The sequence below is a fragment of the Thalia democratica genome, chromosome 3 (genome assembly GCF_965202585.1).
Source record: "Thalia democratica chromosome 3, ktThaDemo2.hap1.1, whole genome shotgun sequence".
Taxonomy (NCBI): domain Eukaryota; kingdom Metazoa; phylum Chordata; class Thaliacea; order Salpida; family Salpidae; genus Thalia; species Thalia democratica.
Genome location: NC_139167.1, coordinates 52,605,242 through 52,618,588, shown reverse-complemented (window position 1 = coordinate 52,618,588; position 13,347 = coordinate 52,605,242). Strand labels below are relative to the sequence as shown.

The 13,347-nt window shown below is 28.6% G+C and overlaps 1 protein-coding gene across 1 annotated transcript; it reads left to right on the top strand.

The window, feature by feature from the left end:
- Nucleotides 1-8,386: 8,386 nt before the first annotated feature.
- Nucleotides 8,387-12,390, top strand: LOC145831531 (serine/threonine-protein kinase 36-like). Its single transcript, XM_082938811.1, has one exon. The coding sequence runs from the start codon at nt 8,387-8,389 to the stop codon at nt 12,320-12,322; it is 3,936 nt and encodes a 1,311-aa protein (XP_082794937.1). The 3' UTR covers nt 12,323-12,390.
- Nucleotides 12,391-13,347: the final 957 nt, after the last annotated feature.

Sequence of the window (13,347 nt, the reverse complement as noted above, 5' to 3'; positions counted from 1 at the left end):
TCAGAGCATACATGTTAAAATCTAAAACTTGTACTGTAAATCAAAAGTAGCTGTCCTAAATTATTTATAGTGAAATGTAAATTGAATGAGTATACATAACTAAGTTTAGTCACTGAAACACAATCAGTGTTTATTTTTACTTGTCCTGGTCAAGACATTAAAAAGGTGTGCGACTTGATAACCGACAGGTTCTTCGTGCACCAGGTCCTAAAACCCAATAGTTTAAGCTTTTTATGTCGTTAAATAAACAATAATTTTATTAAAACTATTTTAAATTAACCTCTACAGATAAAAGTTCAACTTAAATACACTAATAATTTTAAAGTTTAATATTATACTAACTGTCTTGGACAACACATTAAATTACATCCGTGGTGTTGGACTTAATAACCGAAAGTTTTTTGTACACTAGGTTTTTGGACTTAGCACTTACTTTTTTTTCGTTAAATAAACAATATATTTACTTAAAATTTTCCATTTTAAATTTCTGAACAAAAAATAACATAAAAAGTTAAAAAAAAAGATGTTTTTAAGATGTTAAAATCTAAAATAGATTTAACTTAAACATAAAAAACTAGGACTGAAAAAAAAGCTTATCTAAATAGAAAGAAATAATAAGTTTTCCAATCCAGCTTTAGATTGAATTGAACGCTGAACAACAAGAATTAACGTTTTCTAGCTTAGAAACAATACCAAGCCATAATTTGCCTGAATTCAAAAATTAAGTCAAAGAAGCAAAATAGAATGCATTAATTTTTATAAACTTTAATTAGAAAAAAATACAGAGAACAATATTAAAATTCATTCATTTTTCAAAAATAAAAAAATTGTTTCCACTTATTTTAAAGTATTTATAATATATTAAACATGTCTCTATGTTACTAGATTAGATAAGAAAATTATAGTAAGGAAAACATTTATTGTTGCAAGGGGTAGAGTGTGAGACTGATGTTTTTTTACCATAAAAAAAAAATAGTAGGGGTCCTAATGAGGGCTTTAAAAACTCTCTGTGTTAAACGTTAGTAGGTTGAAACCCATGGCCATCACATATACAAACATAAAAGCTAATTTTATTTTAAAAAATGTTTTATACAGCTTAGAGGAAAAAAACAAGCTGGACAAAATACTTTGAAAAAATAATTAAGATGCACATAAACTTAAGGTTATAAAATTACAAAAAAAAAAAACTAAAAAAAAGTCAAAACAGTTTCATTTTAAAATTTATTATGAAATAAGACTTTTTTTGAATATGTGTCAACCATAATCTTGCAAAATTCAATTCAAAGAGGTTTATATCGGTCATTATAAGGACTCCTACACCATCAGGCAACACAAATTGTAATAAAAATTCAGTGGAAGTTAGTAATTATTAATTAATGATAATTGACACAGACAGAAAAATAAAACGTTACTTTTCCTAAAATGTCACTAAATGACAAAAGTAAGGAATATACATGTGAAAAGACACCTTCAAGAATGCAAGTATGAAGTTTCAATGTTTCAAAGTTGAGCATAAATATAAGTTTTTTGTAAAGTATATAGCTAAAATTTGAAATTTATGATGAGTTGCTATACTAGAAATGTCCTGGCTCATAATAAAACGGTAAAATAACATTAAAAATTAAAATACACATAAATAGAAACCTTCAAGAAACCAAGTATAAAGTATCAATGTTTTATATTAATGTTTTTAGTTATAATGAGTTATAGTTTTTCTATATATTTGTTTTTAACCCTAATTTAACGTTTAAAGTTTCTAAGAATATTAGTGCAAACTTCTAGTAGGGTATTTTAAGAGTTATTATTTTTATGCAAATGAAAAATAATTAATTTTAAACGGCTGTTACAAAACTTAAGTTTATTTTATTCAACATAACTTAACATATTTAAAAAGTAAACTTTTTGTGAAAGCCTTTTTTTTATATTGTAACTTAAGATAAAAAAAAAATATTTCGTTTTATTAAAATTTGTTGGTTTTTTTTTTTTAGTAATATTTTATCATCCTCTTTAGTAATGATAATTAGTTTTAAACGGCCGTTACAAAACTTAAGTTTTTTTTATTCATCATAACTTACAATATTTAAAAAGTTACCTTTTTTTGTAAGCCTTTTTATTATATCATATTATAAAATTAAAAAAAATAAATTGTTTTATTAAGATTTGTTGGTCTTAAAAAAAACTTAGCCTGCATAAACTAGCTTATTTACCAATAATTAGGCTAAAAAAAAGTTAGCCCGCAGTAAGTCAACGTACTGACCTATAGTAACCTTTTTTTAGAAAACTTAGCCTAGAAAAACTTAGCCCAAAAAGATAGCAGTATTTTCCTATAGTTTTAAAATAAATTAATTTCTTTTATTTATCCAGTTCTTAAGTTATGAATAACTTGAACTTAAGTTTTGCCAGTTTTGGAAATAATCTTATACAAAATCAGAAAGCTGTCTAATCTCTTATATTAAAGTTCAAAAAAAAATTCTTTAATTTGTTTTATTTAGGTTCATATAAATGAAAATAACTTTTTCACAACTTGTAGAGTTTTAACTAAGCTGCAAGTTCTATTTTACAGATTTTTAAAATAAAAAATAATTTTTAAGTATAGCCATTTAAAGTCAGCTAGTACAATAGCTTTCTTATGGGAGAAAAACTAAATATGCAAATAAATAAAAATTGTTTAAAACATAAATCTATCTCCTTGTACGTATTTTGAGATAAATACCTCAAATGGTCAAAAAATGTTCCTTGCAATATTTAGAAAAATATGTTGTAACAAAAAAAAATATGAAAAAAACAAACAATAAAAACTGTTTATTTCTTTATGTTTTAGTCATATAGTTTTTTATTTATTTAATTTTTTTTTAATATTTCCAATCATTAGTGAATTAATTTATCAGGCACTTCATAAAAGTAAATACTCAAATTGTTTAAAATTGAAAAAAGTTATATAAATTTTTAGATTTACATATTTAAAGCAGGTTCAAAAGCGCTTCCTAGAAGCTACCAACCAATTTCACTTTTATAAATGTATAAAAGATAATTGAAAGAGCAGTTTATAATTGTTACAAGATTCTCCTGAAATTTAATATTTTGATTTTTCTCATTTTTTGTTTTGAATATATTACTTTTATAAATAGTTTAATTAAATAATTTTGTATAGTTATACTTTCAAAAATAAAAGGAGATCTTTTTATTTTCATTAGCAGTAGTTTTGATACAAAATTAAAAATAAAACAGGGTGGTAATTTTACCTGCCATACCTTAAATGTTGAACAATTTCTATGTTTAGAATTTTGCAATTTAAATTTGATATGAAATAAATATTGTATACAATAGTTTTTTTTGTAGTATTCAGAATTATTTCTATATAATAGTGCATGTTTATAGAAGCATTACAGTATTTAAAAAGTATTTTTGAGTTCAAGAGTTAGTCAACACTTGATATATAATAATTTAAATATCTTTAGTTTTACTTTAGATACAACTTCATTAAACACAATCTAAATAATTTACAATACTGTTTACTGTTATTTGGATCATAAGTGTACACATATGTAGCTCATTATTACTATTAGGTTTCATAATCTTTTATCTTTACAGATTGGTTATTATTTACATATAAACTAAATACAGTGTTGCCACTTTACCTGGAAACCTGGAAAAACCTGGAATTTGACAATTTAGGCAAAAATAACCTGGAAAAACCTGGAGTTTTTAATGATTTTATCATTTTCAGTAGTAAAATTTCGGTTTGACACAAAAAATCTATCATATAAGTAAGATTTTTTTTGTCATCATCAAACAATTTTTTTATTAAAAAACACATTGAAAACTTTACAGTATCTTTTCAATGTTTTTATACTATTTAACACAGTTCTTATATAGAAATTTACTTAAAACTAAAAATAGACCCAAAAATGTGTACTTTTAAAAACCTGGAAGAAATTTGAAAAACCTGGAAAAATTTTTGAAAAAATGAATGGCAACCCTGTAAATAAATAAAATAAGCAGTTGTTCTTCATGAACAATCCAAGTTAGCTGAGTAACATGGAGTTTCCAATTGAGGTTGTATTTACTACACACTGGATGAATTAAACAATCTTGTGAGTAGCCTTCTTTTTATTCACAACATCTCATATGTCCGTTTTTGCTTTTTTGTTTCTACATACAAAATAAACTAAATATAATATAATACACTTACTTAGAGAAATAAAGATATATACAAATTGTGAAAGTAATTTTAATTATGCATGTGGAAATTTTATTAAACTTTTGTAAAGTATTATAATTCTTTCAATTTATTTTGGTTCAAGCATGGTATTACACTAAGTTTAAATAGATTTAGAAAAAAATATTAGTTTTAGAATGGAAAGTAAAATTATATATATTCCAAGTAGAACATAAACATGTTGTGAATCTGAACATTTTTTGATTAGTTTTTATTTAATTATTGCAGTTATATTTAGTATAATTATTTAAGAACACTTATTGCTACTATTTAAATATTTTTGTACTATCTTATAACTGTAAATTTATATTAATAGTAGCTGATTTGTAATTAAAATTTTCTAGTAACTAGTAAGTATTTTCTTCAAACAGTAAAAAGCTACTAAAAAATTGTTAAACTTTTTTTTTACTGTTCAAAATATAGTTTTAATTGTTTGCTAACAAAAGATCCTAGTGAAGTAACTTCACTGGAATATAAATAAAAACAAATTATACAGTAATCTTCCTTTATTCTACCAACATATGTTTCTGTGTGTCAACGAATCAACACACTTCAACTGGGTTCTGTAAAAAAATAATTACTGTAATGAGAGAATAGAAGCATGGAATAAAGTATGTGTATACATGTTTTCATAAGATATTTTCTACAGATAATAGTTATTAGTAGGTAAAATACTTAATATTAAATCCGACTGTTTTAAAACTATATAATATTTATGATTATTAAGTCTAAAATAAGTAAAGTATGCTAAATTACACAACAAAACAACAAATTATAATATAAACAAACAACTCACGTTAATGGGAGAGATAACTGATTCAAAATTTATTGTCCTTAACTAATAAAAAATATATTCATTGCAACTAATAATTACATCACAGTGTAAACGAGGTTATTTAAACTATTTAATTTGTATTGCAAAGATCATTAATTTAGTTTTTATGTAATCTATTTTGAACAAAAATAAAACATTAACCATTAGATAAAGAATCAATAAAATTTAATAAAACTTAACGACGGTGAAGGCAATAAAAGTCACAGAAACTCGATGTAACGTGTATGTTATATATTGAATGTTTTTAATGATTAAATCAAAATTATATACAATTAGGAAGCAGATTTCAGATTTAGTTAATTGTTTGACAATGTTTTTTAACATTCAAAATATTTTTTTTCTAATAAATTAATTGAAAATAGAGTAATGTTGTCTTAAATTTGACAAAAATAATTTTCAACTCAATGTGGGTGTTTTTTAAAGCTTAAAAACTATACACATTTAAATTAAATAGATACTCAGCAGATTAAATAAATAAATTATACCATAAATGTCTTCTTCTTTAATGCTAACCATTATTAGTATAGTTGAAGTATAATTGTTACTTATTCTATAAATATTATTTGTAAGTATTAAAATTAAGATAAAATTTTCAAAAACAAGAATGTATGTGTTCTATAAGCAATAAACGTTTTCATTTTTTGTAGAATATTTTACTTTAGTATAAAAAGTTTCAATTCTTTTATGTCAACGTACCAAAATAAGTTTGCTATATATGCATATTGCACAACTCTAGACATATTTTAAACAGCATATTATTGCAAACTTTTTATTTTATTTTTCGACCATTATGTTTAAGTTTTGACTCTTAAGTATTATATAAGAACGCTGTTTGTATACTTGAAACGTTCAAAAAGGCTTTTAAAGTTATCTACTTGATCTTTTGTCAAGGAGAAAAACAAAAGTTTAATCAAGCAAAAGTTTAATACAAAGGAGTGTTTTTTCATATCGAAATCCTTAGTTTCAATACTACTGAAAAATAAAATTACTATGAAGGAAGATATTAAAGCTTAACTTAAGTTTTTGAACTGTATTTGTAAAATAATAATAACAATAATAATAAAACTATGTTATAGTTTACTGAACAACAACAAAAAAAGACGCTCCAATTAAACTAACAAATAATTTTAAAATCTCGATAGACTTTAAAAAATATTACGATATTAAAATTACAAGTAATTAACAACTAAAACTTATAAAGTGTTGCAGTGCACAAATCTATCTTAAGTTAGAAAAAAATTACAAATAAAAATTGTAAATATCACCAATACTACTACAAAAACTACTAAGAGTATGGAGAGCAACATTTTAGCTTTAGGTTTGTTTAAATTTGAAAAACAGTGTAGTACAAGTAATGATAAAAAACCTATACATTATTTTTAGCTCAAAATTTATAAAACAGAAAATTAAAATACTTTACAGACAACTAAATTTTTATATACGTTGGCTGCAGTTCTAAGGTCGCTTATGATTGGATAATATTTTATTTATCATTATCAAAAGTTTTCAGTAATAAGTTTTTTTTGGATTACTTTTTATATATTTGGGTAAGGTGGGTTATGGGTAAGGGTAAAAAAATTCTCAATATTTTGCTGTATTATCACTTTACCTCATTTGCATAATGTTATGAATGAAAACATTTCAAAAACCTTTCAACTGCAGCTGACCCCTTTAATTGTATTAAAAGCTATTATAAACAAAGAACAGGGTTACCACACACTCAGGGTACTCATAGAAACTCAGGATATTTTGATTTTCTAAAAAAATTATATTTTAACTTATTTTTTTAACTCAGGATGACTCAGAGCACTTTTTATTTTATATAAAATATCTCAGGATAGTTTTATAACTTTTAAAAAAATTTAGGACACATTTTTTCTAGATCTAGAATGATATATAGTTGATCCAGTTTCAATAATTTATTATTTTATATAACCAATTTTTTAAGAATATGATTTTAATTGATTTTGAAATGCTTATGTAGAGTTTTTTAGCCTTACGGCTAGTTCTTCACGATTCTTAGAAGTTCATTTTTAGTATTTCTTTTAAATCTCAAATTCATATTAATCATCATTTGAGTTTATATTTTAAACAGAAACAGTTTAGAGATATAAAAGTTTAAGTATGCATTAAAAAGTTTTAATATACTTTATAATTTTAGTTACTTATTAGTTAGCTTAATAAAACTATATTGTTTTATACGTCACTAATTCATATATAAAGTTGTTTGTTATAACTTATAAATATTTGATTTCAGTAAAAAAAAAACAAAAATATGGTCTAGTGTTGTCCAATCTTCAAAAACAGTGTTTTTTATAGTTTTAGTAAACATCTAATGCAGAAGCGTACACATACAACCTTCCTTTTAATTATTAAGAAGAGAAATGAAAATGAGATATAAGTAATTTGCGCCAGAGGCAAAACTTTTAATGAAGGATTTGAAAAATAACTCAGGGTGACTCAGGGCAGTTTTTTTGACTCAAAAAGTGGCAACCCTGATATTAAACATTTCTTCAAGCAAGTACTGAAAACTAGTTAACATAAATTAATTTAAAAAACTTACTAACTATGGTCTTAAAAGGGACACAAATAAACAACGTAGGTATTTTACTAAATTGAATTTTAAGAATTGTCTATTAAAAATAGAGTTTAATAGTTATAACCTAAATATTTAGCTGAATAAACTATATAAAGCTTGATCTCATTTAAATTGTTGCAGTAAGCTCTAAAGCAAGTGTTCCCAAAATAAGTTTATATTACCTACTTAGGAGAATTTTTGGCTATTAGCAGGCAATAATTAGTAAGGGGATAAAAAATTTATGGGTTACTAACTAGAAAAGGTACAATAAATAATAAAAGGTGGTTTTTTTTTGCCTTAGTAATTAAGCGTAAAAGCTTAATCTTTGCAATTCTGAGATGTCAACAAAATATACATGCATTTTTAGAAATATTTAGTACATTACTGCTGTTTGGTGAACATGCAATAATAAATGTTTATGAAAAAATAGATTAGTAAAAGTTTTAGTTTACTGAATTATTGACAACTTTCGTTTATGTCACAATAGGTGTTTTATATTTAATGTTTAGACTACATTAATTCCTTCAATAAGTTTAAGCTAGCGTTATAAAGTTTTGTAACATTATTATAATGATTTTACTATATAAGTTTTTAGATTTAGCTTTAATAGTTGAAATAAAAACTATTTTATTTGTATATTTAAGATTTAACTTAATTTCATAGTACTATAAATAAGTGTATTTAGTAAGTTCTTCTCAAAAATACAGGTGCTATTTTTTTAAAATGATACTAGTACAAAAACTTTTCAACTGAAATGGAAAACTATCATGTTCTTGACATAATAGGAGAAGGTTCTTTTGGAAAGGTCTACAAAGGTAGAAAAAAGTACACTGGCTATGTAGTAGCTTTGAAATTTATTCCCAAAGCTGGAAAGTCTCCAAAAGATCTAAAGAACCTTAAAAAGGAGATTGTGATAATGTCAGGCCTTAAGCATCCGAACGTCATTGAAATGCTGGACAGCTTTGAGACTGACAAGGAAGTTGTTGTGGTCACTGAGCTTGCTGAAGGTGAACTCTTTCAAATCTTGGAAGATGACGGAAAGTTGTCTGAAACACAAGTCAATGACATTGCCTGCCAGCTTCTGTCGGCTCTTTTCTACCTGCATTCCCACAGAATACTCCACAGAGATATGAAGCCTCAGAATGTTCTGATTGGTAAAGGAGGGATTGTGAAGCTGTGTGATTTTGGTTTTGCGCGTGCAATGAGTGTCAATACTTTAGTTCTGACTTCTATTAAAGGTACACCATTGTATATGTCTCCTGAACTAGTTGAGGAAAAACCCTATGATCATAATGCGGATCTTTGGTCTTTAGGCTGCATTTTGTATGAGCTGTATGTTGGTAAGCCACCATTTTACACAAACAGTATTTTCCAGTTAGTAAGCCTCATAATTAAAGATGACATAAAATGGCCTAAATCTATGAGTGAGGATTTTAGAAGTTTTCTGAAAGGTTTGCTTATTAAAGACCCTCGTAGAAGACTCACTTGGCCATTTCTATTAAATCATCCCTTTGTAAGAAACAAGGTTAAAATCTTAGAAGAAAGCTTGCCTGCTAGTGAAGAGCCGTTTACAGATGAGCAAACAAAAGAAGTAACAGAAGCTAAAGAAAAAGTTTTCCAGAAAGCTACTTCTAAAGGGAGTGGTTCTAAAATTCTAAGAAAAGCTCGGCAAAAAATGGCAGCCAGTGCTCAGCAACACAAAAACAATAACAACAACAAGTCAGTTGGCAAAAACACTGAAAACATTCAAATTTCAAAAGACAAAAGGCCGGTTTCCAGATCGGTATCATCTCTATCAAACCAGAGGTACCAGGGAGTAACTGTGATCAGCAAGTCACAACAAAAAGAACAGAGATTAAACAAGGTGAGCTCGGGTGGGGGAGATGGAAACAAGTCTGATGATGACTGGGATGAGATAATTGCAGCAACAGATCCAAACAGTATGCAGTTGACCACTCCAATGGTGTTGATAGCTGATGAGGCGTTTATTAAACGACTTGACAATCAACTCAGTACTTCAATCACCAACTTGCTTGCTGGCAAACTGAGTGGAGTTTCTCGACTGAGAACTGTTCTAAAAGTTGTTTCAAACCTGCTGACTACCAAATGTGATGTTGCTCTTTTGTGGAATATGGTACAAAGACTTAAAGTACCTAATATTTTTGTTAATCTTATGACTGATATGTTTGGAAAAGACTCTTTGACACGCAGACCTTGGTTTTCTCAGGTAGTTTGTGATATCCTGGCATTATTGACTGCATGGTCAGCCTCAGATTTTAACATTCAGAATGTTACTAATTTGAAAGGAAAAGCTAATAGTATGGATAATTTTAGTGAAAATGCTATAGAAATCATTCAAGTTTTGAATTGTGTTTTTTCCTTTAACTTTTTTAATGATGATAACACAGTTCATAGTCAAGCTTTATTATGTGTTGTGTTTTTGTGTGAGAGCTGTGATCATAGTCAAAACGCAAAAGTTGCTGAGTTAATTTATAATGAATTTGGTTCAAGCTCATTTCTCAAGTTTATAACAGATGGGGCTCACAGCAACTTAACTACTACAAACATTTCTCAAAACAAAGTTTCTGACTCTGCATTTCATTTGTCATCTGTTTGTTTGTCTTGCTTTGCTGCTTTAAGCTACGTGCCAGTAATTGCTCTACCTGTTGCAAGTCAAAAGTACATTGTAGGCACACAAATCTGCACTAACCTTTGCAGCCAGAAAGCAGCTTTTAACAAAGTAGTGCAGGCAGTCAGCTTTGCTGAGACCTGCTTGAACTCGCTAAAAGTTATTACATCATGTTGCCATAACAACAGGCAGCAAGCTGCTTCCTTGCTAATTGGGAAACCAAATCTTCAAGTTCTTGTCAATAGCATAAAAACTTACATTGATGAAACAGATGAAGCAGGGCCCCAGGCAGTGGATCTAATACTTAATATTCTTATAATGGTTGTTGAACAAATTGGTGTAAAAAGTAAAGCACCTTTGGAACAAATGGGAATCAACTCTTTACTGTGCAGGCTTATGACAGAGTCTCACATTCCAACTCATGTTCTTTCAACCTCAGCACTTTTAGCAGAACTGAGTGATCTTGGCTGTGATTTTGAACTGGAACTTGACCGCGTTTTAGAAGTTACCAGTTTTGCTGTAGCAAACTTAACTGAAGTTGACACTCTACCTCCTCCCAGCAGAGGTTTACTAGATGGTGCTGTTGCTATGGTAAAACAGATTGTGGTCACTGCAAATGAGTTTCTTCCCATACGCAAGTTTCTTGCCAGTGGTGTTTGGATGGCTTTGTGGTACAGGCTTGGTCACACTTTAAGAGTTGAAATTCCAGATGGAGCAATGGAAACAGATCGAAATCTGTCTGCTAGGCCTATCACAGGACCACAGAGAGATGGTGGTGACTCATATGACCCAATGCTTATGTCTACAAAAGCTATTGGAGAAATGCTGAAAGTAGCTAGGTCTGTAGTAACGTGGGAGACTGAGGAATGCATTACCATGCTTTGTAACACTAACGGAATAGCCTTGCCAACTCTGATCAAAATTTTATCTGAAGAGTTTGCTACCAGTACAAGCTTAGTCTCCATGCATGGAGATAGCACTTATAAGGTAGTTGAAGACTTGATATTAGACTGCTTAAACTGCCTTTGTTTCCCATATGCAGTTGGTTTGACCGATCATTTTCTTCTGCCTGTATCAACAGCCTTTGCAGAAGTAGATCTAGTTTTGCTTGTCCTGAAAAGAGCTTCTTGTCAAGTTGATATAGAGCACAGTGAAGTTGTGATGATGTTGGTTTCACGCATCTGCAAGCATCACTCTCCTATGCTTTATCGCTTACTTCAAACATGTGAGAACATAGAGTCTCCTATTTTCAAGTACCTACACCTTGCAATGACTTCTAACAAAAGCACTGTACAAGCCAAGCTTGAATTGGCACGTCTGCTGAATTATGCTTTAAAAACTGACTTTGCTGCTTCTGGTAACATTACAGCTCATCTTTTCTTGAAAACAGAAATGGAAAGCGGTCGATCTTGCTTTTCCTTTGTGTTTTCTACAGAGTCAATGGCTGAGAAAGAACTGCACCTGCTGCAATCTGCTTGCACTGAAATGCTCTGCTTCCTTTTAGGGGTCGTTGAAAGTGAGAGAAGACTTGCTGAGGACTCTCACAGTGGAATTTCTCCTTTGATTATGCAATTTATCCAGGAAGGATCAGGCAAAATTTCGCCTGCAAACCTGACATGTCTCCACAACACCATGTACACTCTTCGCAACACTTTCGCCAGCACTGACTGGAAAGTGCGCCTGAACAGCTGCACCACCTTCTCCTTTCTGCTGGCAACTGACGAGAGCATGCATTCGGTGGCCACCAGCAACGGGGTGTCCACCACCCTCGCCGACCTGGTCATCAACGACAAGTCCATCTCGGTGAAGCTGGCGGCAGTGCAAGCGCTCGTCCAGCTCACCAAGCACTCGCAGCACAGCAAGGAGGCGCTCTTCAGCACCGGGGTGGCCAGGAGGTTCGATCAGGCGTGCAAGGGAATGAGCAGGCAGGAAGGTCACCCGTACAAGACGGACTGCAAGAGGCTGCAGGAGGAAGCGGTGCGGGCGCACATGAAGCGCATCATATCCGAAATAGCTTCACTCAAGGGAGTCAACAGTAAGTCGCGATCGAGCAGTAAGTGAGAAAGTGTCGTTTTATGATTTATATGGCGTTTTTGATAAGTGCAAAAGTGCATTCAAATGTACATGAGTTGAGGTCGTTAAAACTGTTTTTTGAAACTAAAATTATAACAGAATTATAAGTTTTATACCTTCAGATTTATGCTAACAAATAGTTGTACTTTGTCTTGTTTTTGTTTAAACTAAATTTTTTTAATCAATAAGTTTGTAATTTTATTCTGTAGAATACTTTTTTTTTTTAAACTATTGTATTTTAACTTCAATCCTGTTATTATATTTTTAAGTGGCAAAGTAGAAAATTAATCATATATTGTACAAAGAGTATAAATTATCGCTTATGGTCTTAGTATTTAATTTAAAACTGTTTTACTTTATTTTGAGGTTAAATGCTGTTTTTTAGTTTTTTGAAACACTGTAATTTTTTTTAACTTTTGTCTTTTATCGTTTGCTGTGGTTTTCTAATACTTATCAATTAGAAAGTTTTGTTACAGAAACTTAAATATGTTGTTAAAAATTTTGTGAAAGATGTAAATGTTTAAGAAATATTTACTTCTCTAATTTAATCAGAATATATTTAATATACATTTACCTTCACTAAATTGCTTGAACTCGTTTTATTAAGTTTTTATTTAGTTTTCTTCAACTTACACACAAACTTCTAAAATCGTTTTTTTATTGTTGTTTGAACGTAATACTTTTTTAAGCTGTCTGTTTTTAGAGTTTCAATTTTGATGTACACTATCTATAATCTCATTTAGTTTTAAGCTTATGAAAAAAAAAGGATCTTTTATTTATAGTTGCTGTTAGTTAATAGTAAAATCAACTTTTTTTACAAACTATTTGTTATAATGTTATCTTGATTTATGTTTAATTTCAAAATTGTTTATTTAAAATTTTTTTATTTTAAAGTTAATTATTTTTATATGTTTAGTTTGTTTTGGTTTAAATGGGGGAATTTTTCTTATTCTCTAATAAATTTTTAGACTATTATAAATTATTTTTAAATAACTTTTTTTTAGAAACATAGT

Coding starts and splice junctions, on each gene's coding strand:
- LOC145831531 (XM_082938811.1), top strand. CDS start 8,387: ATGGAAAACTATCATGTTCTTGACATAATAGGAGAAGGTTCTTTTGGA.